Source organism: Thunnus maccoyii, chromosome 24, assembly GCF_910596095.1.
Source record: "Thunnus maccoyii chromosome 24, fThuMac1.1, whole genome shotgun sequence".
Lineage (NCBI taxonomy): Eukaryota > Metazoa > Chordata > Actinopteri > Scombriformes > Scombridae > Thunnus > Thunnus maccoyii.
In genome coordinates this window covers 10,921,521-10,941,029 of record NC_056556.1, presented here as the reverse complement: position 1 = coordinate 10,941,029, position 19,509 = coordinate 10,921,521, and the positions used below count along the sequence as shown (strand labels likewise).

At 38.9% G+C, this 19,509-nt stretch overlaps 2 protein-coding genes across 4 annotated transcripts in view; both read right to left on the bottom strand.

The window, feature by feature from the left end:
* Positions 1-624: 624 nt before the first annotated feature.
* Positions 625-12,495, bottom strand: LOC121892171 (1-phosphatidylinositol 4,5-bisphosphate phosphodiesterase delta-1-like). The gene is made up of 16 exons (XM_042405045.1): positions 12,430-12,495; positions 7,982-8,130; positions 7,426-7,584; positions 6,540-6,768; positions 6,258-6,387; positions 5,688-5,897; positions 4,792-5,015; positions 4,207-4,351; positions 3,953-4,105; positions 3,690-3,842; positions 3,436-3,580; positions 2,658-2,774; positions 2,366-2,517; positions 2,104-2,236; positions 1,429-1,578; positions 625-1,237 (listed from the first exon to the last, which is right to left on the bottom strand). The coding sequence occupies exons 1-16, from the start codon at positions 12,435-12,437 to the stop codon at positions 1,146-1,148; spliced, it is 2,349 nt and encodes a 782-aa protein (XP_042260979.1). The 5' UTR covers positions 12,438-12,495; the 3' UTR covers positions 625-1,145.
* LOC121892170 (rho guanine nucleotide exchange factor 7-like) overlaps positions 10,086-19,509 on the bottom strand; it is a 24,111-nt gene continuing 14,687 nt past the window's right edge. For 2 of the 3 annotated variants that reach the window (XM_042405042.1, XM_042405043.1), the window contains 12 exons: positions 19,235-19,373; positions 18,954-19,013; positions 18,348-18,494; positions 18,065-18,151; positions 17,422-17,500; positions 16,757-16,893; positions 16,391-16,615; positions 16,153-16,246; positions 15,670-15,759; positions 13,521-13,617; positions 13,261-13,315; positions 10,086-12,840 (listed from right to left, as the gene is read on the bottom strand). In XM_042405042.1, coding sequence (XP_042260976.1) covers positions 12,718-12,840; positions 13,261-13,315; positions 13,521-13,617; positions 15,670-15,759; positions 16,153-16,246; positions 16,391-16,615; positions 16,757-16,893; positions 17,422-17,500; positions 18,065-18,151; positions 18,348-18,494; positions 18,954-19,013; positions 19,235-19,373 — 1,333 coding nt within the window. In that variant the 3' untranslated portion in view covers positions 10,086-12,717. Of the gene's footprint in view, positions 12,841-13,260; positions 13,316-13,520; positions 13,618-14,982; positions 15,142-15,669; positions 15,760-16,152; positions 16,247-16,390; positions 16,616-16,756; positions 16,894-17,421; positions 17,501-18,064; positions 18,152-18,347; positions 18,495-18,953; positions 19,014-19,234; positions 19,374-19,509 lie in introns of all 3 variants that reach the window. The other variant, XM_042405044.1, reaches the window with a different exon arrangement.

Here is a 19,509-nt window from a genome sequence, read left to right as displayed (position 1 = left end):
AATTAAATAAGGAACAAGTAAAGTAGTAAAAGACTGTTTCTCCTTGGGAAGGCACTAAAGCTGTATTCTGTTCTCTAGTAATGTTATTTATTCTCACGGATTTGTAAACTCTGCCCTCGGATTTGCAATCCACACGACTTTTTTCTTCAGATAACATAGATATAAATAATTTTATTTCATTAATTTGTGGAAGGTTTCTTTCCACACGCAATCCCACTTATGAACACTTAAATCAGACATTTGATGACAGGAAACAATCTCTGTACAATAACCATGTAGGCTATAAAAATATTCTGCACAGTGAAGCTAAAACAACAGAGGGAACAAGAAGGAAAACACATTTTTGTGTGGAGGAAGGACACTAGGTAATTTTATTCTGTGGAGCAGTTGAAGTGACTCAGCCTGTGTGGGTGGTTCAAAGTGGTTAAATTCCCTATTGCATGCACTGCAGACTATTAAACTTTGTTATGGCATTGTTATATATTATTGAACAGATGTAATTACTCGGTACCACTGGATTAATAGCCTAAAAATTAATCTAACAATAAAACAGATTGAGACAGGTGTTCATATTGAAAACTTTTATCTTCATCTTGATTCACGAAAAGATAAATAAGTAGTCATTATGATGTTACATGAAAAATGATTCATACTTGACTAAAAGTACTGATTAAAACAAAGCACATAGTTTATCCAGAATTCATGAACTGGTCATTTGAATAAAGAGATTTTAATACACAATATGTTAACTGACCAGAAATGAGGGACACATGTTGTCTACAAAAAAAAAAATCAATGCCATCACTAGTGCAACTCATACAAACCAATTAAAAAAGGTTGAATAATAGTTCCTGTAATGTGATTCATATGCAGCATTGTGAAGTGTGTGTATGTACAGTATTTGCATGCATGTACCCACCTACCAACACTACTAATTTCCAGTTGTAGATGGAGAGTTTTAGTTTAAACTGACACTACTGTCACACTACTGTGAGAAGAATGTAAGCCAACAAGTTAATTATGGACTACAGCTAAAGAGCATTAAAAAAAAAAAGAATACAAAATTCAATTAAAAATAGCTAAAACATAGCTATGTGATGGAAGTCCTAGTGTCCTGCAACGAGACAAAGCCAGGCAGTAACATTTTATTCAACATCGAGGACATTGATGCGCACGAAGAGTCCAGCTGAGGGGAGAGGGTCTCCGTTTTTATCAAGCAGAGGCACATGTCTGTATCCTGTATGGGAGCACAAAGTGGATGCAGTCAGAAAGGTGAATATGAAGAGCTCTTTGCGCAGCGAGTTCTTGAGCAGAGAAGAGATAGTTCCTATCTCTGATTATTTATGAAGTAAGAAAACATGGAGCTATTGATGGTTTTGTATCTCTGGGTTACAGTGTGAAGAAGGTTGCAAATGTCCATGAACTCACCCATTTTTAAGCTGTTGAATGGAAGTGTGTACTGTGCAACAAACTCATTAGCAGACATGGATTCATGGTCTTTCACAACAAAGCGCACCAGTGCCAGCTCTGGCACGTGCACATCAAACTGGAATTTTGTGTTCCACTTTGGGTTAAAACCTACAATGGAAAAAAGGAGAAATATACCGTCAGTAATCTGACGTCTCATGGACGTTCTGTGTCATTATTTTTCTCATGTTTAGCGCATTCCAGGAGTTATTTTGTGCTTCTTTAACCTGCTTCGTCTACTTCAGAGGCTTCCCATATTTCCCAGAATGCCTTTCAACTACCCCCAGAAGGCGAGCCACAGTCACCTGACTCAAAATGCAACATTTGTTTTGTGTGCGCAATTGCATTCTGGTCCATTGAGGCTACTATTGGTATATGACATGTTCAAGCATGGCTCTAGAAAGAAACCATGCTGTTAAATAATAAGTCATATGATATTTCCAGTTCATGTTTCAGAAAAATATTGAACTTCACCATAGCTGTGTTGTGGCTATGTTCAGCTAATAATCAGCTAGAATTAGGAAAATACTACAGCAAAAGTATAAAATGGATGCAGGAACACAAAACGCGTATATGACAATTATCTGATTTCATAAGCTGCATTGAAAAATAATGTTTTAAAAGTGAAGTAAGTACCATTGTTTTCAACATGACTGGTCTCTTGCACTTGTTCATCATCTGGCACTCCATAGACCTCCACTTTAACCAGCGGGTCAACAATGGAAGATTTCTTCTGGTTCACTTTGGGGAGCTGCTGGGCTGATATAACCTGGTGACAGGTGGAGATGCATCACATCAGATAATATAGATCCTTCTCGATATGAAGTTTTTACTGAATAGGACACAAATGCTTGGGAATAACACCTACAGGTGTATCTCTTCACAGTGAAAGCCTCACCGTGATATAGAGCATCTTGTGCTTGGGGTTGAATTTTGTGGATCTGTCTCTCATATAGGCTGGTTTCAGGATGTAGCCGCTTTTCCCATTGATCAGGAATCTGCCCTGGTTCAAATCCATGTTCTTGCAGGTCGTCTGGAAGTTTAAGGCCACTGGGAGGGAATAGATAAGATGATGCATGGACAGTGTAAAATACATAATTGTCTCATTTTCCAATGGTGATTGCTGGATTATCAGACAGGACTGTGTATGTGACAGGTTGTAATCTCCTCTATGTGTCAGCATTATGTACCGATTTGGCAGCCAGCGTTCCACAGGGGTACTGGGTTGTAGTTGGACGAGTTAGTCCTGGTGCCTTTTGGATAGATGCGGCTCAGCTTGTCCACATTATGATGGATGTAGGCATTAGCTGTTGAAAACAAGACCAAATAACAGAGTTTCCACTTTCTATTTGGTAACACAAGATACAGAATACTGACACTTGATCCTGAGAAAGATACCATTATAACTGGAATCACAACAGAAGGACAACAACTGTTTATGAGTGTTTCTTTCTTGAGTATATGTAGAGTTAATGGTGTATGAGTGGAAATAGGATGATTTGAAGTAACATGACTTGATATTTCTCAAAATAGCTATACAGATTTTTTTGTTTTTAAATGAAAATGAGACATTTAAAAGTGTAAATTCGCAAATTTAGAATAAACTTCCACTTATATATTATTAGAAATGTTAACACATATTTAAACAATTAGGCAGGTTTTTAAAATTTAGATTTCCCATACTGTAGATTACATTTTATTGTTGTGTAACTATATTTTAATTTACTAAGGGATTAGGCCAATATCTTGACTAAAAGGTCATTGTTGCCATGGAAGAAATTGTGTTTACACGGTTGTTTCCAGCTCAGCCATATATGTGAGCTTCATAATAAATCAAAACGAGGCTTTCAAGAGACAAATTTACAGGAATTTTACAAAGCACCAATAAGAAATCTATAAAATATCCTCACTGGTATCTTCTTAAAATAAATCATGACACTAAAACACCTGTCACAATGTTTTCCTCACCCCATTTCTCTGCCAGATCCATGGCCTTTCCTTCCTGGAAGGAAGACATCTCGTAGAAGCTCTGGTTCTTTCTGGCATGCTTAAAGCCGTGGAAGTGGACGCTCTCACAGTAGATCACCAAGTTGGACAGCTCTTTCGCTAGTTTCTACACATTAAATGGAGGATAAAGGCAATACAAAAATAAATATCTGATAGTTCTAAAAAAACATGTTAACTGAGCCAATTCATTAACTTTCCCTTGATGTCACCCCCACCTTCCTCTTTTCTTCCTCCTCCAGTTCATCCTCATCACTGAACTCTTCCTCCTCCGTCACATCGGTGTCCTCATCAGTGGCCGCCTCAGTAGCAAAGCAGGTCTCAAGTTTGTTTAACCTCTTCCCTTTAATCAGGAACTTCCGCTTTAGCTCCTGGAGGTAGGCAAGCACATGAAAACATTGCAGCTTTGTGAATAACTGGTATCATCTCAACCATCTTACAGTCTTGACAAGTACCAAAGGACAAAATAAATAAAGAAAACCTCAGGAGAAGGGAAGTTTGTGGGCATTCCTTCCCCCAAAGGAGAGGTGACGAGTGCACTGCCCAGGATGGAGGTCATATGGTGGGCCATAACTCTCTGCTGCTTCACACTGCAGTGGTTCTCCAGGGAGAGGATCACTGGGTAATCGGACGTCTGGGACAGGAAGACCAGACGCACGGAGAGAGCAGAGGAGTATTCACTGGAAATTTTATGATAATACTGGAAACTACTGGAAACTGTAAAGATAAACACACCTTAAAGGCATACTCCTTGATAACTTCGATCACGTCTTTGAAGAGGATCTTGGAGGTGAGTGTGTGGCCATGAGAGATCACTGGCTCGTCATCTGATCCATCCCAGCAGTCCAGCTCCACACAGCGGCAGCCCTTCTTCAGAGCACTGAGAGAGTCGCAGCTAGCATGAGGTGACTGAATATCTGAACCAAAAATGGTTCTATATAGTGATCAGCATTTTTACTCTACTGACTGATTTTTCTGATATTTGTTTTTTTTTTGGGGGGGGGGTGATGCAGTGGTTTGTTTCTGACAGGCATATTTTTTTTACTAATTCTGGACATTTCTGATGTGAACATGTTGAAATGCCTAATCCTAATCATTAAAAGACATGTGTTTGCATGAACTTGACAGCATCCTCAAACTGCCTAAGAACAGGTGCTCAAACTGAGACATCCTGCAGCTCTCATCCTCCTCCCACAGAGTGAAATGTTGGATAAATATCTGCAGACTGCAGTGATTTTATCAGTATATAACAGCTACAGCAGCTGAAACGACTGGGGGACTTCACGGACAGATTCTTAAAGGTGCAATGAAAGCTGTTACTTGATATAAGCCTCGGTGCTGCTGGGCCCTTTGAGCTGATCCTCCATGAGATAGGTGTTATGCGAGGAGGAGATGAAGTAGTGGTTGAGAGGCTGGCTCATGTCCTGGTACACCTTCTTGTGCTCTGGATTGAGGACCAAGGCCTCAGGATTTTGCAGGTACATGAGGAAGCCATCTTTGGACAGCAGCTTCTTCTCTTTGGCTGAATGAGGACAAGGCGGGAAAATAGTAACAAGGCATTTATCAAAGAATCAAAGTATGTCAGAGATATAATGACTCCCTTTAGAGGATGTGATTTCCTCCTGTGCTCATTTCATATTGGAGTCTAAGCTAACAGATCCTTGTTGAAGAGACAGTACGCACTAAAAAGTGAAAGAGCACAAGAGGCTCTGCAAACCCGATTTAACATGTTCTCATCATGTATGTAAAACAGAGATCTAATACATTACTTATTCCTAAGAGCACTTCTGACACTAAATACAGTGTTATCATTCTGTTTTGCATAGATTTTAAGTTTATCTTGAAGGTTCAAATTAATAGCTGCCATTCAAAAGTCTGGCTGGTTAGCTGGCTCCTCAGTGTTATATTTGACTTGGAAAATTCTTTCTTACAGTCAATTTCTAACTTGTAGTAGCACATTAGCATTTACCTACTGAAGTTACATGTTATATAAATTTTTTGTGTTATAGAAACCGGTGTTTAATGTAGAATTATTTACATTTTTTGTTTTTTAGACACCAGATTGATGCTGCACACATACACAGAAGGAGACAAAAAAAAGAAAAAAAAACCCCACCTAAACAAATGATTCTAAATTTGTAAGAATTGAAATACAAATGCAAAGAAAACACAGTCTCCATCACTTCCTTACAACCAGAAACAGAAACGTGTCATCTCTTCTTAATAATCTTGTGTGCGTCAGCCAGCGTTGTTTTCTCTCTCTGTTCTTTCATCAGGAACTCCACCAGGTTTTCAGGGCTCATGAAGCCTGTGGTTGTAGCATACCTTCTGTAGAGCACCCCGATTTCCTTCCGTTGGGTCAACAGGTCATAGAAATGTTCGATCTCTTCTGCAGACAAGTATCCAGATTTTGATTTGTTGGACTCCTGTATGATGGAGATGGAATATGAAAGTCAGTTCACACTTCATATTTAACTTGCTATAAACTTCATATTAAAAGGTGACACACACACATTTATTATTGCAGAGAACTCTTGATAATTACCACATTTCACCCAAAATATCAACTTAACAATGGTTTTCTTTTCAGTGAGAGCTCTGCCTAGCCACTTTCAAATAGATTGGATTATTTCAGTTTAGGTGAGAAGACTTAAAATGTAATTTGGTGTTAAATTACATCCACTCATTGACCCTGCTGCAATGACTTATCTGTTTTTAGAGCTCCTTGGGATATCTACAAGTGATTTTGATCATTAGAAACCATCAAAAAGCTCTGAGGGCTTCACCTTGAAGAGTGTTTCTGCATAGTTGTCGTCCACTTCGATGTTTATCAGTTGCAGGAAGTTCTTGACCTCTGACTGACTCCACTTGTCATCTTTGTTCTCATCTGACTTCATCAGGCAGCTGATGATCCAGCTGAGAAGTTTTCAATGTAAGGATTGGATATGTGCATGTACAAAAAGGTTTTCATTCACCTCACATGGGCACTTGTGGAAGCTGAGCACTGATACCAATTATGTAAATCAGTCAGATTCATAGAATAACCTCCACTGTCATGACAAGGATACTGGTCTGCCTTCTGCTGGTCGCTGAGGTTGTTTATGTTGGAGACCATTTTCTGCAGGCTGCTGACCCACTGCTTGGCCTCCTCTTCTGAGCTGGCAATGAGATCCAGTTTCTTGCGGCGCCCCTTGAAGATGATGGAGAAGCAGCGGCCCTCCATCTGCTCCTCTATGTACTTCTTCAAGCCCTCCGACTGACGGCCCTCTCGAACCTCCTCGATGTCATCAAGTGAAACTGAGGACATATAAACGAGGATGTATAAAGGCCATAAAAATAAAGGACTTTACTGCTGTTGGGTCAGGTATGAAGCATGCCATTTGCAGTTTACTGACGTCTCTTTACAAGTTTCTGGGAACTGAACTTTACCATTTTCAAACAGCTGCTGTTTAAGATAAGTCATTCATATAAAGACTTGTTGGATGTATGTTATCACACATGGCGACAGCAATAAAAGCATCATCATACTTCAGTTATCAGACTGTGACTGCATTAGAACAGTTTATGGATGTAATGTAAGCAGAAATTATAGCCAAGGCTATTTTAAACTACTCCTCCATGCACTATAATATAAAAAACTATTTCCATAAACACACCCACAAAACATATTGCCATCACAAGCAGCCCAGTTATTTATGTTATGGCCTTTCAGACAGAAATAATCTTTTATAGCTCTATGATCAGTCCTCCACTTCACCATCAAAGATGGTTTTAGTTGTATCGGTACTTAAAACGCACATATGTTGGACATTGTTAGGTAACAATTGTATGTGTAAGTCACAGGTAAAGAGGAGACGTGAGACATGTATCCACCACAACACCGGACAGATGTGTGCAAGAAGTTTATTGGCAGATCTCACAGACATGCGGCTGGGATGCTGGGACAGCACTCACAGGTCTGCTTTGTCTTGAAGGTTTTCTTCGATTTGTACCACACGGTCCTGCAGTCCTCCTTGAGTCTGTAATGGCGGGTCTTCTTCCAGAATGAGGAGCGGACCTTGAGTAGGTCTCCTCCCCGTAGAAGGAACTGGAGGTCCGGGTCGTCCTCCATACCTGACAAACAGGGAGAGAGAAACAGCAGAGAGTAACGTTCAACAGGTTATACGCTAGATTTCTGCAAAGCTGAAACCCATTTTACACGATCCATATGTCAGTTGACTCAAACATTACTCTCTTGCCTCCTCTTTAACCTGCATTTATCTCATCAGACAATTCAGAATGAATGTCAAACCATGCCATGTTTTGTCAGGAAAATACAACCATGGCAGGCTGATCAAAAGCCCCACACCATGCAAAGTTTCAAAGCATTAAACATGAAAACAAGTCGAGGTCTACGCTGTGACAACAAAGCATATAGCCTGACCCCGCACAAGCTTATGGTCACATCTGCAACAAGATATCATGCAAGTAAGTGCTGTGCAATCATGCAAGTAAGTGCTGTGCAGCCTACCCAGGAACTCTGCGCTCATGTCTATCATCGACTGGCTCCTGGCAGGGGAGCCCGGCTCCTGGAGTCCTGGCTCCTGGAGTAATTCCACAGATCTGCTGATTTTTTTCTTTCTTTGCAGACGTTTCATGGTGTCCTCAGGTGCTGAAACACTACCAGATTCAGACCAGTGCTCATAAGGTGCTGGGACTGACCAGTGTGTGGGAGGGTGAGTACTCTTCATCTGTGTCAGGCCTCCTTTTATGCAGTCAGCTGACAGACAGACACAAACTAGAGCCACTACGTTTTGTCAAGTGTGCGTAATGCTGGAAAGAGTGGTTTAAAACCTCCTTATCTTAAATGGGATATTACCAGTTGAGAATTAATCGATTAGCCTACGTCTAGGGCAAATAATCTAATAAATCAGTTATTTGGTCTATGAAATGTCAGGAAATTGTGAAAAAGTCACTCAGTTTCCTAAAGCTCCAGATGCAACCTAAAATGTTTTGTTTTGTCCCGACCAATAGTCCATAACATAATAAAGTAATAATCATAGAGGACTAAAGAAACCAGAAAATGTTCACATTTAAGAGGCTAGAACTGTAGAATTTTTGCATTTTTTCTTAATTACCAAAATAGTTGGTGATTCATTTTCTGTTGATCAACTATTCATTGCAGCTCGAATTAAATCGATTAATTATACAGTATATACAAATCACATTCAGTTTATATATCGTGCAATAAACAAAACTGTTAGTGACTGTACATACTGGACAAATTTGTGTACATATCTACATGTACTGTACATAACCAACTATTCACCTAAAGTAACTTAGTACATTACCAATAGTATTTGTGCTATATACATAGTTTACTGGGATAGTTTGACCTGTATAAAGACATCCGTGGGCATGGATTCGTAATTTGAGGGCACAGATTACAGTTCATAAACCGCACATATTGATTTCTGAAACGAGAATACAGATTTACACGTGGATCTTTTTTATCCCAGTTGAACCCAGTGGGGGTCTGTACAAATAACATAAAAACATGCTACATTTAATGTCCTAGTTTGACATGTAACATGACTAAACTAATAATACAATAACTCTATCATAAACTAACCAGCATGATTTACTGTTACCGTTCAATTTAATTATTATTAATAATTATTAATCAGGCTCCTCAGCAGGCATTACACTGACTTTGTAAGTGTTCACAACTGAAAATGTACATAAATCATATTTATGTGTTTACTGTACTTTCAATGCTTTGTCATTAGAGCCAATTTCCACCCTCTATAACCTTTAAATGAGGCTGAATAAATTATTTTAAACATATTGTTGATCTGCAGGTCCCTCTTGGCCATTACCCAGAGGAGCATTTCACTGGGGAGATTCCCCGCAAGTGGATTTGTGATTTTCAAGAAGACCTGAAACGTTTAAGTGAAGATATCAAAGCCAGAAACAAGAGTCTGGACATCCCATACACATACCTGGACCCAGCAGTGGTGGAAAATAGTGTGGCCCTTTGAATGTCAGAGGATGTGACCTCTGGATTAGCTGTTGGTCAAATTATAAAGTGGAAACAAAAATGTTTTCAATGCAGCCTCATTAAATTGTGGTGAAAAATGACAAGCTGCGTTAAATAATAATCCTCTTCAACCTGCTTAAATATAAAATGTTCAATGAATGTTCATGAACACACCATGTAACCAGCCTCCTTTGCACATCTGGTTTTCACCTTTTTATAGTTTTAAATCTTTTAAATATGCTGTGCCACTTTACTTACCACAGATCATTGTGTTTTATCATGTTCAGTGTCATGTACATATGGAGATTATGTGCCTATATTATGTGAACCTTATATTTTTCTATATGCAGCTGTATGCAAAACTTGAGCCCGAGACCAATTCCCGTCAGGGACAATAAAGTAAATCTTATCTTAACCAATAAAGGTTCAATGTTTGGTTTGTGCAACTGCTACTTGTATTTACCCTTTTTATAATATATAGAAACATTATTTACAAACAAAATATATGCCTTGAATTTTAGTGTTTTTTGGTATAAGTATGGTTTGAATGTTTGTATATTTTTATCTGAAGAGAAATATAGATCATGAGATTCACGAGATTCAACATTTTATTCACAGACAGACAAATGGGTGAAATAAATAAGAGGGGGGGATGATTCTTGTCGTTGTAACTACTGTTATCACCTTCATCACCGTAACATTGAAACACACAAAATATTTACTGTACATCAGTCACTTTCAGTTAAATACATAAGTTAGAGTCATACTTCATTCTATAGCTTACAATTGTGTGGTTTCTAATTTCAGTGACATTTAATTTGCAGGTAAAGTCATTAGGCTTAATAGCTTTAGCAAAAGAATATTTCTTCTCCCCAAGGCACGCCTCCTGACGTTCATGAGAAATACGCTGCATTTCTGTACAAATCATCTGTAGTGTGATCAACCAGGTCAAGTATAGAAAATAACAAGTGTTATAAATCAAAAGCAGTTGTTAAGAATAAAAACACAATCACAAATATAAAAATAAGAAATCATTCTGCAGTAAGTTGCATATTGACATCATAAAAATCATGTGTTGTATTGCTTGGACTTTGGTCTTGAAAAAGAAAAGAGCATCGAGCTGGCGAACTGTGAATATTTTGTTTAGCTCCTGAAAGTTACAGTAAGAGGAACTAAAAATGCACTACGATTGTATCTTTATACCATTTCAGTGACACAGTGCTCTCTTACTATATAATGCAACACCTCAGGATCAGTTCAGTAAAACCAAACTGGCCTTGTACATATTGTTTTAAAAACGTATTAGAAACTAAAAATGCTATTTGCAGATTTTATTTAATGACATATTTTTCTGATCATGTATTTTAAGTTGTAACTGACAGCAGGATGTTACATTAAGAGTTTTTATTACTTTTATAATACAGTATGCATATTAGAAACTGCTACAAGACATGACCCTACATTACTTCTGACATGTTTTCTTGTATATTTGATTGTTAAAGTTTTCCCGTTTAACTTAAAGCTACAAGAAACTCAAAATTGTTAATTGTGTTGTTTCATTACTTAAATTAACTATATCTTCATCCAACAAATTGCCGGTAAAGAAGTTCAGTTCAGGTCATTTAATGGTTCATCTGGATTAAACATACAGTTTATGGGAGGAAGATTCCTCTGTTAGTGTTATATTGTGTGCCATGTTTGCATATTAGCAACTTAAGCCATGTGGATTTGTTGTGGTTTGAGGCTTTGAGGTCATCTGCATTATTTCTGTGGTTTTCTAGTAGTAGGGTTCTCTCTTTAATCTCTCTCTATCCTGGCATCTGGACATATTACCTTTTATTTTATGTTTTCTCTAACTTCAAATGCTTTGGGAAGTATGTCACATGCATAACTATATTTGAAAATAGTGCAACTCTAAATCATGTTTCCTGCATCTTTAAATATTGCTTTGAGGGTCAATCCGCAAGAATATGAAATCTGAAAGTCAAGACTAATTCCTGAGAAAATCTCTCTCCATCTTCCTTTGACACTAACCAGATTTTCCATTTACTCCACATTTAAATCATCTACACTTTTAATTAGATCAGATCATTGCCGAAAGTCAATTTATCTTTAGCTTTAGTCTCCACACAATCATTTGTATGCAGAAGTGGGGTAACTGCCACAGTATAATCAAGAAATTAATCAACAAGGATGTTCAAATTTAGTCCAGTTCTCTGTAACAACTCACTTGTAGTTCATTTATCGGGGTTTAAAAAATTAGTCAAATAAAAATATATATATATTATTCAAAATAATTAAAGGTCAAAGAACAAAAAATCTTTGCTGCCTTCTACATATCATATGAAGTCTTGCTTTGGCATGTGAATCCATAAAGTAATATAGCAGTCTGTTTAATCGTAGCTGTTATAATGTTCAAACCAAAATGAGAACTTCTGTTTCAACCTGAAAAACACACGAGGTCGCTCACAGTAAGTGCTGGTAAATTTAGGTTTAGTTTAAGATGTAGCGACTGAGCATGCTCACTGAACTAGAAACACAATGCCCTGTTATTACATTCTGTATTTATACCAATAGATTCTGCATGTAAGCATGTATCCGAAAATATATTTTAAAAGATGCGGATTTAACATAAAGTATCACATTTCAAATTGAGACAAAATTGCTGCTATTGACTGTGAGAAGTGTGAAAAAATGTATATTTCAATTTCATTCACATAGCGCTCTGATATCTTTCTGAAATGTATAAACACACGTAGCGTTCTTATTCATGCACCAGGTCAGTAAAATAATACTGAAATATTACACTTTATGCTCATAATCACGATGAGGAATGAAAGATGACTTTACAAGTAAACAATAGAAGTGATTCTTCTTTCAGTGTTCTGAAGATTGAAAAAGAAATGGAGACAAACAGGAAGTGATGTCGTCATGCCTACCAGCTCATTTGGTTTCACAGCTTTATGGTCAGTTGGGATGGTTTTGCTGATGGCTGGCAGGCAGCTTCTCTTGGTCCACACTTTGGTACACAGGTCACTGAGAAGGTCAAAGCAAGTGGAAATGGTGAAGAGATGTTGAATAAGGGCATGAAATATTGGCAGCTTCTGTCCATAAATATCATTATTGGCCATCAGATCCCACATAGGTGGAACAACGGTTCATTAGTCATTTGGTCATTTAAAAGTCAGAAATTGGTCTTGTCCATGATGATCAGATGTGTATTGATCTCAGAGGTTAGTCTCATCCCAGGTTGGATCGTTCATGTTCTTCAGAACTCTCCTAATGATCCTCTCCAGCTCTTTCCTCGCTCGCTGCTCCTCCTCTAGCGTCCTCTTCATCCTCTTGTTGTCCTGGAGGAGGAGAGGGAGTGAGAAGTACAAAAACTGAGTATATATTTGTAAACATACAGGCTGGTGATGAAGATAGAACCACAAGTTGACTGTGGGCATACAGTATCAATTAGTGATGTAACATTTCTGCAAATGTATGTTTTACTTGTTTAAAAGGTGTTTGCTAAATTGCTCATACTGTGTCCTTTACAGCCGGATTTTGTTGCACTTATAGCAGCAAGAATTGTCATCATCAATAACGACCCGCTCACTATACATTATCCCTTACTTAATTTATAATGCCGAGATGGTTAGAGATGCATTGAAACCAATAATATCATCCCTATCAACACCTCTATGTGCTCTCGAACCTCAATTTGAACCCTGTAACGTCGGACATTTGAACAGCAAACTCAGGTTAGGAATAAATTGCAGACTCACCTGTTTGAGTTCCTGGACCTCATCTTTCAGACTGTACACCGTGTCCACCAGACTCCTGCAGGATCAGAACAGCTCTGCTTTACTTTAACACACACATACTGCAGCATGATACTGACAGAATTGTACCACTGAGTGCTGTATTATTTTATTTTTTGTTCTTTGTCCCCCCAGGGATCACTATCACAGCCTAAATTATCAGCGTTTGCACACATTAAGTATACACCACACACTGAAACACACCTTCATCTCTCGTCTCTCACCTCTCCTCCATTACAGTTTGTCCGTTGCTCCTGGTCTCCTCCACGATAATCTTCTCCTCCTCTGGGAACAACATATGAACATCCTTCCTGCTGGAGCCTGATCGGATAATGAAAACAGTGTAAGTTATTAACCCTCCGTCACACACGACACGACAAATACACAAACACATACACGAGCACACAATCATTTCATTTGATGAACACAGGAGTCAAAGAGGAATGACGTTACAGAGGGGCTTAGACACTAATGGGGTGCCTGACAAACTACAAGCAAGCCAACACCGGATGATACTCAACAATGCTGCTCAGAGACAAAGTAGAATCTTAGTCAAAAAAAATGGTCAGTATGAACACTTTTTCTGAAGCCAAGTGCAGACCAAGAAGCTGTACCAGAACAAGGAGGTCTGAGATCAGTTCTAGTTGAACTGTGGTGCAGTTTGTGTGTGTGTGTGCATGTCATGATAACATGACTAAGCAGATAAGTTGCTTTAGTGACGTATGAGCAGAGAATTTGGTGCCCTGCAATAATTTACCTCCTTGAGAAAAGTTATTGTTGTTTCAGCTGTCCATACGGTGCCTTTGAATTGTTCAGTATTTATCCTGCATTCATCAAAACGGTGCCACCACTGTTTCATGGTGATGGTGGTAAACGCCTTCATTTTTGATGGGGGAAGCATTATGCTAAATGTATAGCTGCAATGATTAGTTGATGATTAATTAGATCGTCAGAATATGAATCTGCAACAGTTTCCATTCATTGTTTAAGTGACTTTTTAAGCAAAAATTCACTGGTTCCAGTTTCTCAAATGTTAATATTTTCTGTTGTTTTTATTCTTCTATGATAGTAAATTGAATACTTTTGGCTTTTGACTTTTGTTTGGACAAAACAATAAAAAGTCACCATAAGCTCTGGGATCTTGTGATGGGCGTTTTTCATAATCAGCTGATATTTTATAGACCAAATAATTAATCAATTAATCAAGAAATTAATCTGTAGATAATGTCGATAATCATTAGTTGCGAACTTTAAGGAGAGAACCAGCAGAAAAACTGAAAGCTGATATGTGATAATACACAAAGAGGATTTTATGTATAAGAAAATGTCGCTGCATGTTTTGTTAGTGTTGGTGCTATTTTATGGTTCACTTGCTCATCACTCTGTATGTTAAATAACTGGTAATCAGACTATCCTGTTATCTTTGTCCACCTGCTTGTTTTGTTTGCATGCAGTCGAACACACAGCCATTAAATATACTGCACTATGGGGCAAATGCTTACTGAAGAGGGAATCTGCACTGGCTGAGACACAAACACAAACACTATGTATGCACATAACACACACATATACACACAGTAGGTGAAAGATGCGGACCAAAATATGGGTATAGAGTATACATCTATCCCTACTTGTGAGCTAGCTGGTTTACCAGTATGTCTGTGGTTTGTGACACCAATATCTTACGAGAAAATGAGGCAGTCCTGTAACTATGGGCGGTCCACAGACTGTCATAATCCGAGTCTTCTGATTGGTCAGAACATGGCAGGTTTCCAGGGAAACCAGCGACGGTGAGGCTGGTGTCAGCGAGCACATGGTTGTGCATGAGGTCAGTCCCTTGCCAGGCTGTACCATAAAGTAACCAGCAATAAATGGGGGTTGGAACAAATCAAATTCAATGGCGTGATGGGAGGAGTTCAATACATATTGAACGGAAGTTGGGGTGTGGGACAAACCATATTAAAATGTGGACCGAAAAATTAAAATAAAAATAATTTTGAGATTCAAACCAAATACCAAACACAGAAGGAAAAAAATGGTTGGGTGGGATAAACCATATTGGATTTGAGAAAAAAATAAAGAGATGCATGTCAAGCCACACAGGAAATCAGTGAAAGATGTAAAGATGTGAAGAGACACGTTGGATAAAAAAAGAAGAAAAAAAGAAGAGAAACAGGAATGAAGGGATGACATAAAAAGAGAGAAGAGAGAAAAACATTGTTAGAGCTGAATAAGAAACAGTGGTTAGCAACAAGACAGATAGCAGTGTGTGAGCATGTGTGTTCATGACGACGTGTTTATGATGTTTTTATATATAGTATAAATGTACTGATGTGTGTGTGTGTGTGTGTGTGTGTGTGTGTGTTCACTCACTGGAGTTGAGAGTCTGCCGTGTCTTGGCGCTGGTACAGTAGGCCTCGATCACTTTCAGTATCTGAGCGTCCTCCTCTAGAGCTGCTGTACCTGAGAGACAAGAGACAGGTGAGATGGTATAAAAAGATGGAGAAAAGAAAGCGTTCAAGTCTCCGTAAATGCAGCCAAATGAGGACTTACACACCCCTTGGCAGTCATATTAGATTAGTACAGTGTTGGATTTTTGTGGAAGTAAAGTACATATATTATCTTTTAAAGCCTGGATTTCTACTGTAGACCTATGCAATTTGGTATTTAGTCTGCTAGTGAATATTTGAGGTATTTTAATTGTTAGATTTGTTGAAAATGTGACTAGAATGGACCAGTAGCTGTCTTCAATCTGTGATATGAATTTTTGCAAACTTTACCAGTTTCATTTAAGTTTATTATGACCGATAATGAAAAATAAAATAGTGTATTTCAGTTTTTGAGTTGCCTACTTACTCTTTCTGACGGTGAAGTCTTCTTCTGAGGGTTTCCTCTCCGGCTTCCTCTTAGGGAGCAGCTTCTTCATGTTCTTAGGACTCTTACTCATATCCTACAAACAAAGACACATAAATGTGTAAAGTAATTTTAATTCCAATTTCATAGAACTCACAACACAGATAAGATTTCAGCACAACATACAGTAAACCCTAAAATATAAGTTTGATTCAGTTTTTAGTATGCAGGTGAACAGTACGTCTTTGTTGCTGAGAGCAGCAGAGGGCCGTAATGGAGGCGCTGGGCGAAGGCAGCTCAGGCTCCAGGGTTTGGGGGTACTTGGTGGCTCCAGGGGCCCCCACATGGGGCTGCTGCTGAGGGTTGTCCCAAATGATGAGGGATGGGGAAGGGTGTGGTAGGCGTTTCCACTGCTCCCTGCACGAGACTCTGAGTGTCTGGAAGGAGTGACGGGGTGGGAGGGCAACTGGGAGGAAGAGAGGAGTGATTAAAGAAAGAAAAGAGGAGTGAAAAGGGAGGAGAGAGAGATAAGGGCATAGTAAGGTGGATGAGTATCAACTGACTAACTGGTCAACTGACTTATTCTTTTGAAAAAAGGAGGACTTACTGTGTGACAGACAGATTGAGTCCTGTGCGAGTGTCTGTGCGTGCCTGAAGTGTGTGTGTGTTTGGTGAGAAGGTCCAGCCAGTCTTGTAAATCCTGCTGACTGTTGCACGCCACCTGCATCCGCTCACACTGGCCGCCTGCACAACAACACGCACACAAACAAATGTATAAATGTACACGAAAGCAGGCACAGGCCACACAGACAAACACACAGCTGTCACATGTGATCAAAAGACAAAAATGGGCAAGTTTGGCAAGACTTTGTTTGTCCAAAGACTATTTCTCACAGTAATCTAGTGATTTCCTACATTTCCTGTAATGTCTTTGCACAATACGCAGAGAAAAGACATGAACTTCTAGCTTGTGGTCTAGCTCATGATTGATGGCAATGATGTAATGTTTTTACCCCATCGAGATGTTTTCAGGTGGGGTTTCTTACTTGACTATTATGTTGCACTTTTAACAGCTACAGATTAAATTATAAAGGAGTATAAATTTAGGCCAATTGGACTCGAAAACCAGTTCAGCTAGGAACCTTGTAGGCGTTCAGTGTGAAGATACTAAAATCATAGTGATGTGATCTTGTCTTTCACAGCGAGATTCTATAAATGAGCTCAGTAGGAAATGAGAGGGGTCTACAAGCTAAATGAGAAGTGAGGGCTGACCGGATATTTCAAAAGCATTCCTCAGGTTTTCTCCGTCTTCTATTCTGGAGATGAGCATTCCTGACAGAGGCATCTTCCCCTACAGAGACACAAATGCACAAATACACAGTGTTAATTACTGGACCAAAGAGCAGAGCTAATAATGCACACACATAAAACTTTTCCATAATTACAGTGTAAACATGATTTGTACTGTATGTAACTAAAGTGAACATACAAAGGTGTCATTTCCACCAGGACATTTCTTTGAACTTTGACAGTTTTAGTTTGATTTGCTCACTAAAATCTGTCTAACATTGTCCTCTGACTGTCCAGCTGCTAAAATCCAGATGAGACAAGAGAGGAGATGATAAACATATTGATATGCATATCTGGGTCATCCTTCAAATATTACTGTGTGCTCACGGCAATAATCTTTAATGGCAGCAGCGAGAGATTGCCAAATGTTTTAGTGACTTTTTTTAGGGCTGAAAAAGCACTTTTGCATCTTCTGCATGTTTGTTGGGTAATTTAATCTGTATTTTGATTTACAGCACAGTTAAGGTTCTCCAAAAAAGATGCTGGAATTCAACATCAATCACAAAATAGGCAGTTTTTGAAGACCTTCTGGCTTGATATTAGTTTCACCTCATGAAAAACGTACCTGGTAGATGAATCCGCTCATCCTCAGGCTGGCAGAAAGCACGACCAGAGTGTGAGGGAAGAGCACGAGGTAGCGTTCATTTAACTCCTAAAAGACAAAAAAAGTATCTCTTACGTACTCTTCTATGGTCACTCAAACTCAACAGTCTTGTGTATAAACAAACACACCCTCTGATAAATGCTACTTGCTCATGTCGGGAGTGAAGCGTGTCTATTATCTCATAGACAGTATGGATTTGAGAAAGATGGTCTCAGTGTGTAATTGAAGTTGCTGTGATCAATACCTGACAGTTCTGAGTGTGGACTGTGGCCTGGGACATGTGGAGAACAGGGCCGAGGGTTTTGATGTCATCCCCCTCCCAGTTTCTGATTGGCTCTGTTAAAATCTGTAACTCCAGGTCCTTCTTCTTCCTCACCTCCTGGCACTGAGCCTGGAAACACAAACAGAAACAATCAAAGAGACATAAATGCACAGAAAGTCAATGTGATATTTCTGTTGCCTGTTAGCTGGTGTGATTACACATAAAGGTCGGGACGCAGGTGAATTTGAACATATTACTATAAGCTACTGTCAATAATGCTTCATTGAAATAATAAAGGAAGTCGTGCCTTGCTCTATGAAATACAAATGTCTTTCCACACTATTCAGGAACAATTTTCTTTTGTTTCAATACAGTTACCCTCATTTCTAAAGAGTTCCCTTTACATTGGTAGTTACCAGCAAAAGTTCTTGTTTTGGCTTTTAAAGAATACATTCTGATGTTTTATAAGAGCTAAATGTGGTACAGTAGGTGGTGGTGACTGTGAAACAAAAAAAATATTTTAAAAGCATATTTAAAACCTCATATGTGCTGTGTGTGTGTGTGTGTGTGTGTGTGTGTGTGTCTTACTGCAAGGGTTTTAAAAGAGGTCATAGAAGCGTGGAGGTCAGCTCTGTCAGGGTGTTGGTCCTGAAATGAAAAAAATATAACAATAAAACATGAAAATGAGTCCTACCCCTCACACCATCATGCTTGTTAAGAAGAAATGTAACACTCATCAGTTGATTGGTAAGTCTCTGTTAATTAATTTTTATCTGTGGTTTTCCTGGATAACATCAGTCATCAGTTTTAATAAGCAGTACTGGAGTAAACCAAAGGAGGCTCAGACAGACAGAGAGATTCTGGCTAACCTCCATGTGTCTGTCCAGTTCTTTGAGCAGGGTTGGGTATCTCTCCAATCTGGTGAAGGGTTTACTCAGACTGGTGGTCAGAGTCAGGATCCCCGGACTGGACGCCCCCTTTGACTCCATGTACTCCCCCAGCTCCTCACTATGATGCACACACACACAGACAAGCACACAAAATGCTGTATATTCAGACACGTATGTTTTTATTTTCTCTTTTGGGCAGAGAGTTTTGTTTTAGTGGTTTACACAACCTGCACACACAGTGTTTCTGTGACTAT